This window comes from Haemaphysalis longicornis, unplaced genomic scaffold (genome assembly GCF_048455015.1).
Source record: "Haemaphysalis longicornis isolate Haplotype H1 unplaced genomic scaffold, Haemaphysalis longicornis Haplotype H1 scaffold_12, whole genome shotgun sequence".
NCBI classification, from domain to species: Eukaryota; Metazoa; Arthropoda; class Arachnida; order Ixodida; family Ixodidae; genus Haemaphysalis; species Haemaphysalis longicornis.
Window position 1 is genome coordinate 86,247,085 of NW_027526225.1, and position 17,208 is coordinate 86,264,292.

Sequence of the window (17,208 nt, forward strand, 5' to 3'; positions counted from 1 at the left end):
AGAAAGCCCTAGAGGAACTCGCAAGCTGTCCCGACATAATTATTAAACCTGCCGACAAGGGAGGCGCAATCGTAATCCTTGACAAAACCGACTATGTTAACGAGGCCAATAAGCAACTATCAGTATCGACGTTCTATAAAGCACTACCCAATGATCCCACTCAAGATTATAAGCAAACTGTCAAAGATAAACTTGCTGAGCTTGTTAAAAATAAAACAACAAATGAAACCACGGCTCGTTCCCTGATCCCCTTAAGCCCAGTAGCCGGTAAATTCTATCTTCTCCCAAAGATTCACAAGGTGAACAACCCAGGGCGCCCCATTGTTTCTGGCATTGGCACTGTTACCGAAAACCTCTCGCGCTATGTGGATAATCTCATTTGCGACATTCCGCCCAGCTTTCCCTCCTTCATTAAGGATACCAATGACTTTCTCTCAGACATCCCAAAAATTGAAATTCCTGATAACTGCCTTCTAGTAACCCTTGATGTTGGGTCACTGTATACTAACATCCCCCATGAAGATGGCATCGCCGCTGTATCCCTGGCGTATGAGCAGTCATCGTGCGACAAACCTATCGATTCTTCTGCTCTCCAAACATTCCTTAGGCTTATTCTTGAACTTAACAATTTTGAGTTCGACGGAGTTCATTACGTGCAAGTCAGCGGAACGTCAATGGGAACTCGAATCGGACCTAACTACGCTAATATCTTTATGGCTCACCTCGAATCAAACTTTATTGACACCCAAAATTTAAAGCCAATGTACTATAAAAGGTATATTGATGACATATTCATGATCTGGCAACACGGTGAGGCGGAGCTCCTCACCTTCATTGAGGCATTTAACCTAGCCCATCCTAGTATTTCCCTTGCTCATTCCTATTCGGAACACAGTGTAAACTTTCTGGACGTCACCGTTACTACCTCCCAAGGTCGGCTTCAAACTAAACTGTATAGAAAACCGACAGACACGCGGCAGTATTTGCACTTCCGAAGCAGCCATGTCAGACACTGCAAGACAGCAATACCTTACAGCCAAGCCCACCGATTTAGGAGAATTTGCTCAAACCAAGCCGACTTTGACTCCAACTGTCGAGAACTCAAGACCGCCCTGTGAATAAAAAATACCCGGAAAAAGTTATCGACGACGCTATTGTGCGAGCCAACCAATTAGACCGTAAAGAAATCTGTAAGAAAAAAGCCCCGAACGGGAACCCGCAAACTAACTTAGTTTTAACCCACTCATCCTCCGCTCCAAGAGTGTCAACCGTGCTAAAAAAACATCACAATATCCTAATGCAAAGTGACCGCTTAAAAAGCATATTCCCCGAACCACCACGCGTTGTCTACCGGCGTAATAAGAATTTAGGTGACTTTCTTACTAACTCTCGTATCAACCGACCGGCAACTACTGGCTGCATGCCCTGCAATAAACCCCGATGTAAAGTATGCCCACACATGACCACTACACAGCGCGCCACCAGCACGGCTTCAGACTACTACGTAAATATAAAAGGTAACTTTAACTGTGACTCCGCTAATGTCGTATATCTTCTAGAGTGCACTGTTTGTAGGCAACAATATATCGACCAAACTGAAACGCCCTTCCGAATACGGTTCAATAATCACCGCTCTCATGCAAAAAGCTGCCCTTATTTGCCCCTGTCAAGACATGTGAACAGTCCCGGGCATGCATTTGAACATCTTAAAGCAACGATTTTAGAATCCGCCTTCAAAACGCACCACGACCGCGAGGTTCGGGAATCTTATCTCATTTATAAGTTTGGGTCAGCCACGCTTGGAATTAATGAAAGTTACGGAAAACTAACGTGCTTATCCCTCGATTAAAATTAGCGGCTTCATAATTTTAATAACTATGTTCATTATTCCTACCCTCGAGTTTGCCATCAGAATTCGCAGAAACTCTCCTAATACAGCAGCTTTATTAGCCTAATGCGGCTCAACAATGCCATTTGTCCTGGGGAGGGAGGCCTCGTTCCCACCACCACTTAAGAATGTTTAACTCGTTGTGATGTATTCATGTTTAACCTTTTGTGACCCTACCTATTTCCTGTTCAATTGCTAGCTTCTGTGAAATGCTCTTTTGTGCCCCCTATCTATTCTCTTGACCCGCGGGGGCACACCCATCTTCGCTTCCCCCGAACCAGTCTCCGCAGTCACTGAATACCTTACTGTATACTCTTCCCTTTCTTTTCAAACCGCGGTTGTTCAGTTTCTCCCATTGTCTGAACTTGCAGCCCGCGCGGCATACGTTGACCCGTCATGGTGCAACCTTGAACGCTGCATTGTTAACACGACCCCTTTTTCTTTCTCTGGCTCCCCCCCCCCTTTTTATTTTTCTTGTTTGTTTGTTGATGTTGTAACATAGGCGTAGCCTGACTGTATGCACACTCCCCATTTCCGAAACATTTTCCGCTCTTTCTCACAGTTTTATGCAAACCTATATAAGAAATGTGTTCAAAATGTTTGCGACAGTAAAATCATGTAACTTTACTCTGATGAAGGCAAGTCCCATTGCCGCTACGTAAGTAAACATTGTTTGTTATTGTTCTTGCTGTGTATCCGACTCTTTACTTATATATATATATATATATATATATATATATATATATATATATATATATATATATATACACACACACTTTCGCAACGCGCGAGAACACGGGACCACAGAAGAACTAAACAACAATCAGCAGTTTCTGAAATCACTACTGTCGTCGCCATTGTAATCCTTGGAAGCTGTTATGATACTTACGTCTTGAATGCCACAGCGGTGGTTTGGTGAATGCCTCTGAGCTCAACTGTTGGATTTATTAAAGGCTTAAGGGTTCCAACGAGGAAGCGCGTCTGTGTGTCTGCGGCGACTAGTGTGTCACACTTTCGCATCGTGCGAAAACGCCAGGAAAATCTTCTTGACGGGAGAGTCGGTGAATAGTTGCCGTGATTTGAAGCGCAACAGAAACAAAAATTGGAAGTGGCTTAGCTCGGCTATGCCAGGATATACGTACCGTGAGCTAAGGTTAAGCTGGTTATTCTTAGGTTTCCTGGCTGTCTAGGATTAGCTGATTATCATGCTTACTGCTGCTAAAACGATTTGCAATACAATTTAATCCAATCCACTCGAATCTAGTCGCGGCGGTGGTGGCTCCGGCCATAGCTTCCTGTATGCTATGCTCCGGCGCGCCAGCTGTGCGCCGTAAGACGTCACTGCTTCTCGCGCGTGCGCAGCACGGCTCTCCAGGAGCCACGCGAAACTGCTCAACCTCGACCAGTGTAGCTCACGCTACAAAACACGGACGAAGAAACATAGTAGACGAGACAGGCGCTAACTTCAAAGCTGTAAGTTGGCGCCTGTCTCGTCTACTGTGTTTCTTCGTACGTGTTTTTGTTGCGCTTTAAATCATGGCAACTATTCACCAACTATCCCAGCGAGAAGTTTTTCTCGGCTACATTTCTTTTACTGCGGCCCGACCTTTTGTAACCCTGCCAGTTGGAAGTTACGGCCTGATCTGTTTCTTCGTCTGTTTCTTTTTTGTTTTTTGAGCTTCAAACTGGCAGCGTGCGAAAACGCCCTTGTGCCGCCAGGCTTTGCCATCCTAATCCTCCTGAAAAATAACTTCCAGCAATGCATGTGCGCGCATTAGTGAAGCCAACTTTAAAAGGGTTCGGTGCAGTGTTTTATAGGGGTACCTGGGGCCTTATAGAGGTACAGCTAAAACCCGATCTAACAAGGTCACCGGAAACTGCGAAGTATTTCGTTATATCGAGATCTTTGTAAAATCGGGACATATATTACCAGCAGTTGTTTCCAGAAATTCAACATCTAAGCGGAGCCGCATCCCAGTAGGTATACCATGACATCGTAATCCACCTAGCGTGCCTAGCGGAAGTTGAGGCGGTAGGGTTTGCCGGCGTTTCCTCCGGCTGCGTTCTCGTTGTATGCACGGCAATCCCACATTACGGCGAGGAGCAGCGGAAGTTTTTCTTCTGTGTTGGTGTTATAACGCCTTAAGATGACAGCCCCTGGTCATCACATAATACCAGGCGGCTTCTTATCACTGAATGAGGGCTGGCAGAGAAATTTCGGACAGATCCGTGTGCCGTCCGAGTAGCAGAGCGAGCAGTACTTGGAGTCGTCTGGCATGAAGTGCGATCGCCAGCTCAACAGAGGCCGGCAGTTCGCAAAATGCCTTTAAGCGCTGGACACATGTACGATTGGTACACGCAATTCGCATGCGACTGATCGTTACGACTGTCGCCCCGACTAGTCGTACGTGTGAATTTGAGACGGCCCGATGCGCGCATGAGATGCGTCGTCGGCGTCGCTCCACCCACTGCTTTTGCTCCATGGTCAACTACGATGATCGCTGAGCTGAATTTGTAGATTCTGCGCGTTTGTTCGCAAGAAATGGATAAAGCAAGCAATCGTGAAGCGTTTTCTGCCTTCGTAAACAGTCCGCGAACACGCCGGCCGCGCCTGCCAGATCGGCACACTCAGCGGCTCGAACCGGCGCAGACCACGGTAGCAACCGCGCTTGTCGCTGCTCTTCTGAATCAATCTGATTGCTAAAAAGAAGTTCCACATGCGAGAAAGTAGGTGTTAGTGTGGTGAAAAATTGTGCTAAGGATTGTTGTCAGGGCTTATTTTAAAAGCGGCGATCAGACATCTGCCGCGATGCAAGCCTACGCTGACCGGTCGCCGCGGCGCGCGGTGCGCCGAGCGGCCCAGAGATGGCGATACCTGCGCGGAAGCATCGAAACAGGCTACGCAGTTGTCTCGGTCACCGATCGCTCAAACGGCAGTTATAGCTTAAATAGAGTTCCTCATGCGAGAAAGGGGATGATAGTGTAGTGAAAAGTTGTGTTGCGGATTGTCATTCGCACTTGCACAGATTGCGGCGATCAAATATCCGCCAGGATGCTAAGCCCAAAGTTCCCATCACCCGAGCCGACGCGAGCGACGCAAGCCGCCGTAGCCGATCGCGTGCGGCCGACGGGAAGCGATAGAAGCCGACACCGTTCCCTTTTCGGCACTCCGAGTTACAGCGGAACGCAGCACAAGTTGTGGGCATTGTTCCGCGCACAACGAGCACACACAAAAAATCAAACGATGTAAATACAACCACGACCCCTTCCCGCTTGTGCGGGAGCTGTGGGGAATGTCGTCTGCTGCCCCTACCGGACTGCTTAGGGACTTGGCCGCTAGGGGATTGCGCATGCGCAACGAGCTAATTTAGCAACGAGCTAAAAGCCTGCGGTGAAAATAACGAGCAAGCCTGGGCTTTCCCTGAAGTCGTCGCACCCCAGCAGACGCGAGAAACACGGAGCTTTTTGTTGAAACGCGGAGCTTTTAGATGCGAAGCATCTCATGCTCGGGGCTGTGTCCCTACCTCCCTTGTTGTCGTTGTCTGCCGTCCGCACTCTACTGCGCATGCGCGTCTCTTCAGCCCCGTCAGCATTTGGGCTGACGTCAGCGCAGTCCACTATAAAAAGAAATAGTTAGGCGGCGCCCAGTTTCGATCCCACGACTCTCTGGCCGCAACGGGAGGTACATGCATTCTTCCCACTGCGCTGCAAACCGAGACGGGAGCATGCGCTACGAACGCGCCTTATGTCCTTCAATCATTCAAACTACGTCAAGAAGCTACTGATACAACGAAGGCACGCGAAGCTGAACGTCAACGGAAACGACGAACTGAAAACTAATGGGAACTTCAGTCGACCCCATGGCTGCTTCGCATACTACTCGGGGTTCCCCTACGGGAAGATGGTGTAATTTTTTTTTAAACACAGAAAACCAAGAACGTTCTGTTCTTGGCACTCATATCCTTCACCCACATAAACGGATTTTCCAACTCCTCGTGCGGGGTGGTCTTGAGGTTCTTTTTCCTCAGCGTGATTCCAGGCGAAGTTGCATGGATGATGGCGTTCTCTTATTTTGGGATTGTTGAAAGCGTGCTGTCCTGGATGTTGTGTTCTGCGGCTACAAAACTGCTGAGTTGATCTCAAAACAAAAATAGATCTCAAACAAAACCAGATGCCTCGTTTTTTTTGTTAGTTTTCTGACATGGTGCAATAACGTCCATGGTGTCCTCACAAAAAAACTTCCAACGAAATTGCCCCGTTTTTTAATGTGTCTTCATCGAAATACTTCGCTGAATCTCATTCGCTAGTTCGAGTTCATAAAAACATTGCGCCGCATAGGCACCCGCGGGGGAGTTTGAATTTGTTCGTTAGGTCGAGAAAATTGTAAGATCGGGTTTCGGTAGATCGAGTTTTGACTGCATATAATAAAATCCTGGGCTATATCCTGAAGCATGCAGTGGATAAGTGCATTCTTAGCGCCTTGGAGTTTTTGCCAACGGAGAAGGAACCGTTGGGGGGTACAGGTATACAGCTTTTCTGTAAAAGTATCTTCTCTTTGAAGCACGAAGCTCTCTAGCGCGAGGCGCAAACGAGTGTCCCTGTGTTTTTTTAGTACTCGTCACGTTCAAACGCGAGGCGTAAACAAGTTTCCCGGTGTTTCAGTACCGTGACTACAGAGACGAACGGCGATTACGACGACGACGATGGCGACAGGAGATGCCAATACCCCAGCCCCTATGGGGCTTCGCCCTTAAAAGGGCCTAAGGCCTCCATACCTTATTATTAGACTGCTTATATGGTGCCTAAAGAAATGTGTTCTCAGCAGTGCATGTGTGTGTATTAGTGAATACGACTTTAAATGGGCTCGCCGTATAGCAGAGCGGCTTAAGAATGTATTCAATACCCATTTCGGACTTTCGACGAGTTCTTTTTCGTCCTACGTGCCGTTGTATCTTGCAGCTGTGGCCTGCAGTCTTGCGCAGGGGCGCCAGGTTCAAATGACGCTTAATGCCGGTAAAGATATTCGTGTCACGGGACGAACCACCGGCATCCTGGACACCCCAGGCTTCAGCAGTGGCCAACCGGTGCCCCACAATTTTAAGGGCGTGGTGACGATCCAAGCACCAAGTTGGTTTAACGTAAGTCGTACTGCACCAACCTCTCCCGTCTTTACTGGGGCCTTGCAGGCGGAGAAAATCTGGAGATTTCGTACCAGAAAGCCATTATCCTTGCCTTTATCACACTTGGTACAAAATTAGGCGTATAGATGACTTGCATGCGCGCTGACTTCGAAGAATTTCCCCGCCACAAAGATTCTAGGGTACTGTTAATTAAAATTATATAAGAATTGCTCAAGGAAAATATCTTACGTCAGCAGTGAAAAAACGCGTTTTCGTAGGATGTTTGGCTGAAAATAGCGTTAGGTTCGAACGTACTTGTACTGTGCGGCGTTGAGACTCCTAATATCTCTTACTAACCTTCCCTCACTTTATCCCTTCCTAATATTTCACGCCACGAGTCGTGAAATATCAATGACAGAAATCCATCTATAGCTCCTTATATCTGATGTGGATGCATACCGAATAAATATTTAAAGAATTTGATATACCTGGTTAGGCAAGAGAACATGATGAACCACTTCCCATATGCCTTCCTTGATGTGTGTATGTTGTATGTTGTATATATATATATATATATATATATATATATATATATATATATATATATATATATAGAGAGAGAGAGAGAGAGAGAGAGAGAGACTAAGGCACGGGAGAGCAGCGCGCGACTGTTTATTCCGACCTTGCGAACAGCCTAGGGCTGTTCGCAAGGTCGTTGGCTACGGCGTAGGTGACAATCGCGCGAGGCACGGGACGTGAAGGCGACAGGTGGTGGCGCGTGGAAGATGATGATGCTGGTGACGTTAGCAGCGTTTGTGGCTGACATGTGTGGGAAGAGTGGTCACCGTAGCGATCAGTATGACGGCAGCGCTCACAATATAGTATATAACGCTGAAAGTAGCGGTGCCTGTATTTGCAGTGCGATTTACAGTTGGGTGACGAATTGGTCGTGACAGACTGAAGTCATTTCAACCACTCACCCACCTTCCTTCTTGCACCCTCGCGGCGTGTTTTTCTGACTGCACTTTTAAACTATTTTTGATATTTATACCCAGTCTAAAATCGCGACAGGGATACAGCAAAAACCTAACAATTATTCCTATCGCACGAGAAAAAAACTTTGTTGTGACAACAGATGTCCTGTTGTTACGACAAAGCCATCTGTTTTAACTACACAACTTTCTGTCGTACTGACAAAGTCAATTTTCTCAACGACAAACATTCCTGTAGTCACAACAGAACGGCCATTTACGCTGCTCTTTAGAGTCTTAGCAATGGGCAATAACATTCAAACCATGTGCAACTACTGATAGAACATCAGGATCACGACAAGACAGGAATTGGAACAAGACAGGCACGACGGAAAATCAAAATAAGGAAAGGAATACGACGCACGACAGAACATCAGAATTCCGACACGACAAGGATACGACAAGACGACAGTACGACACGCGGAAATACGACAGACTACGGACATTTTTCTTGTCCTATTTTTCGGCTGGGATATATCTTTGAAGAAATAGAATGTTTTGGCAGTGCTTGATTTGTTTCATGCTGTGAAGGTATATGCGGATTTCTTTTACCATCTTATGCTCATCAACGTTCTTTTACTGCAGCGGATTCTCCTGGAATTCCAAGAATTCGACCTCGAAACGAGTCTCCATTGCAGGGGCGACAGACTCGTTGTCCGGGAAGGCAATGTACGTGCGACTCAATTATCTTTTTTTCTTACTTACGCATGCGTGCAGGAAGCATACATACATACATACATACATACATACATACATACATACATACATGCATACATGCATACATACATACATACATACATACATACATGCATACATACATACAAACATACATACATACATACATACATACATACATGCATGCATACATACATACATACATACATACATACATACAAACATACATACATACATACATACATACATACATACATACAAACATACATACATACATACATACATACATACATACATACATACATGCATACATGCATACATACATACATACATACATACATACATGCATGCATACATACATACATGCATGCATACATACATACATGCATACATACATACATACATACATACATACATACATACGTACATACATACATGCATACATGCATACATACATACATACATACATACATACATGCATGCATGCATGCATGCATGCATACATACATACATACATACATCCATACATACATACATACATACATGCATGCATGCATGCATGCATACATACATACATACATACATACAAACATACATACATACATACATACATGCATGCATGTATACATACATGCATACATGCATACATGCATACATACATACATGCATGCATGCATACATACATACATACATACATACAAACATACATACATACATACATACATGCATACATACATACATACATACATACATACATGCATACATGCATACATACATACATACATACATACATACATGCATGCATACATACATACATACATACATACATACATACATACATACATACATACATACATACATACATACAAACATACATACATACATACATACATACATACATACATACATACATACATACATACATACATGCATACATACATACATACATACATACATGCATGCATGCATACATACATGCATGCATGCATACATACATGCATGCATACATACATACATACACACATACATACATACATACATACATACATACATACATACATACATGCATACATGCATACATACATACATACATACATACATACATACATGCATGCATGCATGCATGCATACATACATACATACATACATCCATACATACATACATACATACATGCATGCATGCATGCATGCATACATACATACATACATACATACAAACATACATACATACATACATGCATGCATGTATACATACATGCATACATGCATACATGCATGCATGCATGCATACATACATACATACATACATACATACATACAAACATACATACATACATACATGCATACATACATACATACATACATACATACATACATACATACATACATACATACATACATACATACAAACATACATACATGCATACATACATGCATGCATGCATACATACATACATACATACATACATACATACATGCATACATGCATACATGCATACATACATACATACATGCATACATACATACATACATACATACATACATGCATGCATACATACATACATACATACATACATACATACATGCATGCATACATACATACATACATACATACATACATACATGCATACATACATACATGCATGCATACATACATACATACATACATACATACATACATACATACATACATACATACATACATACATACATACATACATGCATACATACATACATACATACATGCATGCATACATACATACATACAAACATCAAGTTGTCGCAAAAGAGAAGTGTAACTAGTACTTTTGGAGTTCTCGCTCTAAAAGCGTAGCGCTTATGTACTTTTGCATATGTCCAGAATGGCACTCCAGCACCACCACACCCCCCCTCCATTTTTTTTCTGCATGTGTTTCCATGTCGGTATCAAGGACATTGGAGCACATAAATAAGAAAACAAAAACACTCGAAAATCGTGCGTACAAAGTCCGCCAGCCTTGGAGCGTGCATTTCCCTCGCTTTCCTCGTTGCCGCAGATGTCTCGAGAGATCTTCTGCTCAAACCAGCGACCAAAGGCGTACCTGAGCAAGTCTTCCCTTGTGACCCTACTGCTTGTCACCAACGGCCTGAAGCGTAGCCGCGGTTTCCGCATCCGATTTACAGCCACCAACAGCCGAGGTGAGGACCCTCTTTACGGATAAACGAACATGATATTTCTGACGGAACTAAGGCGAATTTTCGACAGACCTAAGTCGAATCTTCGGCCGACCTAAAACGCCTATAGCCTGTTCTACATGGTACGAATTTCGCCTGCGAATTCGCAGATGCGGCGCCACTCGTGCGGCAAAACAACCTATTTTTCTATTTTCATCGCTGCGACGAATTGCCGAATGGCAAAGTGCGTTCCCAGGAGTAGTTCGACTGTTTCAAACATTTGAAAATCTGTCACTGCAACGAGAATAGAACCTTTTGCCGCACAAGCGGAGCCGCATCTGCGAATTCTCAGGCGAAATTTGCGCCATCTAAAACGGGCTTAAGTCGAAGCATCAGAAGAAAAGAAGTCGCGGGTAATTCCTATCGCACGAACTCCTTCAATAAAAATAGACAGGGACTCAGAATTTCATGAGAGAGAGAGAGAGAGAGACAGGAAACAATACTTCATTCCGATTGGAAAGGGAAAGAGAAAAAAGGAAGGAAGCTCACACTAACGCGTCATAATTGAATGTAGCGAAGCTGGACGCAACAGTAGCGTGTTTCCTCTTTTTTTCCTCACGGCGTTGTTTAAGCGTCGCCGCTGAACGAGCGACCACAGCAGGGTGTGCGTCCTACTCCATCGCACACGGCTCTGTGCGCACGTCGCCTTCTTTTGTCGCGCGCACTTATCGCTGCGGCAGCGGCGTCCTCACCTTCCTCCGCCAGGTGGCGGCACGGGTCCCGCGCGCTTCTCCGTTCCCTCCTCGCCTATCTCTCCCCGCCATCTGGCGCTGCTTCAATCAGGGCGCCTGCGGAAGGTGGTGCGGTTCGACCTCTAGCTCTAAAGGTAAAAACTGGTAACCCCGTGAAGACTACCCGAGGTAACGTACTGTAGCGTTCGCTACAAAAGAGGGTGGCGGGGGAGTCTGGGAGCTGCCTCATTACATGTAGCCTTCCTAGTAGCCTTCATGATCAAGCCCGCCAGGCTCCCCTGCTTCTCCAGCTTGCTTGTATTAGTCAGCCACTCCCTAGTGTCATGTGCACTGAATGACTTGACGTTGGGGCAGCCCTACAGGATATGGGCTTGATCCTGTGGTACTGTACTGAGTGCACAGTTTGGGAGGGGTGTGTCTGCTGTTTCTTCAGAGGTGGAGTCTAGCTGGTGTGAGCAGCGTGTTTGTCTGTGCTTGTCGGAGGGTTGCCTGTTGTTGCTGGGTCAGTCTGCGGAGGGGAGCTGACGGCAGAAGCCTCTCATTGGATATATGCAAAGATAGGAAAAAGGGGTAACACACAGACGAATTACCCTGCGTAATCCCACACTTCAAGAGGAGAAACTGGCAAGTCCTTACTGTACTATCAAACTTATCTACCACTGTTCTGTTTTCGCTTGCACTGACCATTATGGGCCCTTATACGTACGGCTGCGTGTATAGGAGGCGGCGGCGGAGGGGGAACAACGGGAAGACCGGAACGAGGATGGGAACAAGGCGAAGGAGGGGGAGTAGGAGGAGGAGTGGGCGTTTAAATTCTATCACATTAAAGGACCCTGCAACACTTTCGATAAGCGCTTTCCCCCTTTATTTCGCGCCTGGAACCACTACGAAAGCTGTAGTTATCGCCAGCACGAAGCCCACTGCGGAATTTTCTTATCGCGCCAGATACGCCTTCCATTTGTGCTCTGTTTTTGTGGCTTTCTTTCTAAGTTGCTATAGAAAAGCGTTCATTGCTACAACTGAAGGAAAACCGACCAACAGCTGTTATATGGCCTCAGTGACGTAATTCGAGCCGTCGAAGAACGTCAAGACGGGGAAAGAGGGAAAAACATTTTTCAACAAGTTTACAAGTTATCTGATGGGCAAAGAGCAGCAAGATTTGGCTGAGGTACTTTCGACCCCCTAATAGTGGGTGTGTTGGGGGATTACTTTCTGCAAGAATTTAAGATTTCACAAAAAGATAACAAAAGTGTTGGAGAATCCCTTTAATTTGCCACTTTCGCCTAACTTTTCCTTCAACTGAATTTTTTCTGCATTCCGTCTCGTGAAGTGGGGCGTTCATGAATAGCTGTCGGTAACAAAAGTTGTCTAAGCATGAGTGTGTTATATGTGTAGAGTGAATTGATTAGATAATTTTGCTTCCTTGGCTTCAAGACTTGCGCGACAACCAAAACCAGTACCAGTGCAGAAATTCGGAGTGCATTCCAAGGTCCAGGCTGTGCGACGGGAACTTTGACTGTGCTGACGGAACGGACGAGCAGTATTGCAGTAAGTTGGTCCAACTCCGTTGGGGTAGGTGGTTTTAAACGCATAACGCGAAATTTCTGACGGAAGGATTTGTTATTGATTTACACCTATTTACAGAGTCGTTAAAGAAGAAAGATACGACCGTAACTAAGATAAAGCTTTTGCAGTAATTTATTCTAGTCGACCAGGTGAAAATTATTTGAGAGGGAGTATTTGAATTTAAGATTAGTGTTTGTACAGAATTTATGCAAATTTATCATTTATACCGGCAAAAGTGTAAGAATTTTCGCTAAAGAAGAAAGATGCGGCCATAACACGGATAAAACTTTTGCAGCTTTTAGTCTGTCGATCAGGTGAAAATTACTTGCACAGCAGTATTTGAATTCCAGATTAGTATTTGCACGGAATTTATGAAATATTATCATTTATGTGGGCGAAACTCCGCTAAAGATATCAGCCGGAAATTTTTTGGCTGCCAGGTTGCCCTATTCCTCGTTTGCGGCCGTGAAAAATGCCGGACGTCAAAAAGCATCCGACTCAAACGGGTAACAACACATGATCAGGCGCTAGTCACGGAGTGTGGGAATTGATTTTAGTAGCTGAAATCTTGCCTCCAGTGTGTAGTGCATGTTCTTGGGCATGAAATGGCATCTCGTGCTCTCTCTCTTCCTCAAACCAGTCAAACCTTTGGCATAAAACCTCGCAGAAGAGGATGTGACGCTTCTAAAAAGACAGGAGTTGTGGAACTTGGGGCGAGGAATTCGATGCGTTTTTGCTGCAGAAAGTGTTAGATCAGGCACATGAGAGGGGTAACAGATGCTTATGTAGGATAGACGTAACTGAAGGGAAGTGATTGAGACATGAAACAAGTCAGAAAGGACAGAAGGAAATCAATCTACGGAATGAGGGAAACAGAAAGTAATAGAGTTGTGGGACGAACATAAGCTTAGCGAGAGAGATAACGGACAGAAAACGTTAACGAGATTTTTAAAAAATCCCCGGCCATCTCCACTATTTTGAAACCTGGCGAGGGACGAAGCATGCAATGTACAAGTGTATTCTTGGCGCCTTGGCGTTTTTTGCAACGGAGATGAAACTGTTGGGGGGCAGGGGTACACAGCTTTGGTATAAAAGGGCCCTATTCTCGACTGCACAAATTGCCGGCAATTCAGGCAATTTTCCGGAAGGTTTTTCTGATTGGCTTTCAATTTTGGTCACGTGCTTCCGGTTGACAAAGCGGTTGTGTGCTGTCGTCATTTTGACGTTTCATGTCGTCTACGGACACCAGTTTTAATGTTTGCCTTATTTCTCGTTACTAAAGGCGCATAATTCTTGGCCGGCAATGAAAAACCAGACAAAATGCGGCGGACATGACAACGTAAGCCTGTCTTTGCTTTTCAACAACAATACTGCTTGTAATCCACACCCCTTCTGTGGTTGGCTGTGAAGGCGTGACGTATTTAAACAGTTGGCGGGAACGATTACGTCATGCATTGGCAACTTCAGCCTGCGTAAAAGTGACGTAATGCTACGTAACAGCTTGAAAATAGCGGCTGTTTTTGTCGCAAAATACAAGCAAAATAGGGCACAATATTGCCCCGGCTTACGGCGCCGCGAAATGTGCGGCAATTTGCAGCAGGCGCAGTTTCGCATGCGCGCTGTTTAAAGCATGTTTCCTACCGAAACAAATTATAGTTTCAACTGCTTCCAAGTCAGCGATCATGGGACATACAAATAACATGCAGTATTTTGCTTTTATGTTTGGCAATGAAATAAAAAATTTTTGTTTGGCGTAACCGCAACATAAGAGGGCAGTACTAGCCTTTCCATGACAAAGAGAACCCAATGCATGGCATTTGTCCATACTTGTCCTAGTAAGCTGTTGGGTCACATGATCGAACTCAAGAGAAAAATAACAATGAAAAGTGACTATTTAGTTCATTACAGCGCTGATTGCAGTCGAGCTTGACGAATGAGTGAATCGGCGACATCGGTGCGCTCCGCGGTTATCAGGCGTAGCGCTTCGCTGCTCTTATGTGTAATAGAAGCGGTGGTCGCGGCCGTCTTTTTCTGGGATCACGCCATAAACTTGTAACATAGCAGCAGACGATGGCGTGGCGGCGGTGGCGGCAGGGAAGGTGATAACGCAACAAAGCTTGCATTGAAGCAGAGAGCCCAGCTATGTTAATAAAAGCGATTGGAAGAAATAAATAGATACGGTGAAAAAATGGTGTGATGTTCTTTAGCTCGACATCCGCCTTTCGCTCGCTTTTGGATCAACGTTACTCGATCGCCTTGTGGTGTTGGCGCCAAGTTTGACCTCCAGAAATGTGTTTTTCTTGTGAGCCTCAGCTACCGTCTTAGGGCCCTATTCTCGACTGCACAAATTGCCGGCAATTCAGGCAATTTTCCGGAAGTCTTTTCTAATTGGCTTTCAATTTTGGTCACGTGCTTCCGGTTGACAAAGCGGTTGTGTGTGCTGTCGTCATTTTGACGTTTCATGTCGTCTGCGGACACCAGTTCTAAAGTTTGCCTTACTTCTCGTTACTAAAGGCGCATAATTCTTGGCCGGCAATGAAAAACCAGACTAAATGCAGCGGACATGACAACGTAAGCCTGCCTTTGCTATTCAACAACAATACTGCTTGTAATACACACCCCCTCTGTGATTGGCTGAGAAGGCGTGACGTAATTTAAATAGTTGGCGGGAACCATTACGTCATGCATTGGCAACTTCAGCCTGCGTAAAAGTGACGTAATTCTACGTAACAGCTTGAAAATGGCGGCTGTTTTTGTCGCAAAATACAAGCAAAATAGGGCACACTATTGCCCCGGCTTACGGCGCCGCGAAATGTGCGGCAATTTGCAGCAGGCGCAGTTTCGCATGCGCGCTCTTTAAAGCATGTTTCCTACCGAAACAAATTATAGTTTCAACTGCTTCCAAGTCAGCGATCATATAACATACAAATAACATGCAGTATTTTGCTTTTATGTTTGGCAATGAAATTAAAATTATTTGTTTGGCGTAACCGCAACATAAGAGGGCAGTACAAGCCTCTCCATGACAAAGAGAACCCAATGCATGGCATTTGTCCATACTTGTCCTAGTAAGCTGTTGGGTCACATGATCGAACTCAAGAGAAAAATAACAATGAAAAGTGACTATTTAGTTCATTACAGCGCTGATTGCAGTCGAGCTTGACGAATGAGTGAATCGGCGACATCGGTGTGCTCCGCGGTTATCAGGCGTAGCGCTTCGCTGCTCTTATGTGTCATAGAAGCGATGGTCGCGGCCGTCTTTTTCTGTGATCACGCCATAAACTTGTAACATAGCAGCAGACGATGGCGTGGGGGCGGTGGCGGCAGGGAAGGTGATAACGCAACAAAGCTTGCATTGAAGCAGAGCGCCCAGCTATGTTAATAAAAGCGATTGAAAGAAATAAATAGATGCGGTAAAAAAATTGTGTGATGTTCTTTAGCTCGACATCCACCTTTCGCTCGCTTTTGGATCAACGTTACTCGATCGCCTTGTGGTGTTGGCGCCAAATTTGACCTCCAGAAATGTGTTTTTCTTGTCAGCCTCAGCTACCGTCTTAATTTTTATAGTACATGCCAAGTGTTTTTACATCTTTCTTGCACAATATTTGATACCTTGGTAGCGATCTTTATGAGTGACTCGTCAAATTACACTGCATGTCGTCATAGCTATAGGTGCAGCACGTCACTGATTGCTTACGTCGTGCTTACGCAAAAAAACATGGGCGAAATGCCGGCAATTTGTGCAGTCGAGAATAGGGCCCTTAATTTTTATAGTACATGCCAAATGTTTTTATATCTTTCTTGCACAATATTTGATACCTTGGTAGCGATATTTATGAGTGACTCGTCAAATTACACTGCATGTCGTCATAGCTATAGGTGCAGCACGTCAGTGATTGGTTACGTCTTGCTTACGCAAAAAAACATGGGCGAAATGCCGGCAATTTGTGCAGTCGAGAATAGGGCCCAAAGTGTCTTGTCTTTGAATCCCGAAGCTCTCTAGCGCGAGGCTTAAACGAGTG

General features: G+C 45.0%; 1 protein-coding gene across 1 annotated transcript in view; it reads left to right on the forward strand.

Annotated features, from left to right (window-relative positions):
- The window catches only part of LOC144162919 (chymotrypsinogen A-like), a 56,787-nt gene that overhangs the window by 5,577 nt on the left and 34,002 nt on the right, over positions 1–17,208 (forward strand). Inside the window, exons 2-5 of the mRNA XM_077693645.1 lie at positions 6,848–7,026; positions 8,625–8,708; positions 10,751–10,892; positions 13,055–13,168. Coding sequence (XP_077549771.1) covers positions 6,848–7,026; positions 8,625–8,708; positions 10,751–10,892; positions 13,055–13,168 — 519 coding nt within the window. The remainder of the gene's footprint in view (positions 1–6,847; positions 7,027–8,624; positions 8,709–10,750; positions 10,893–13,054; positions 13,169–17,208) is intronic.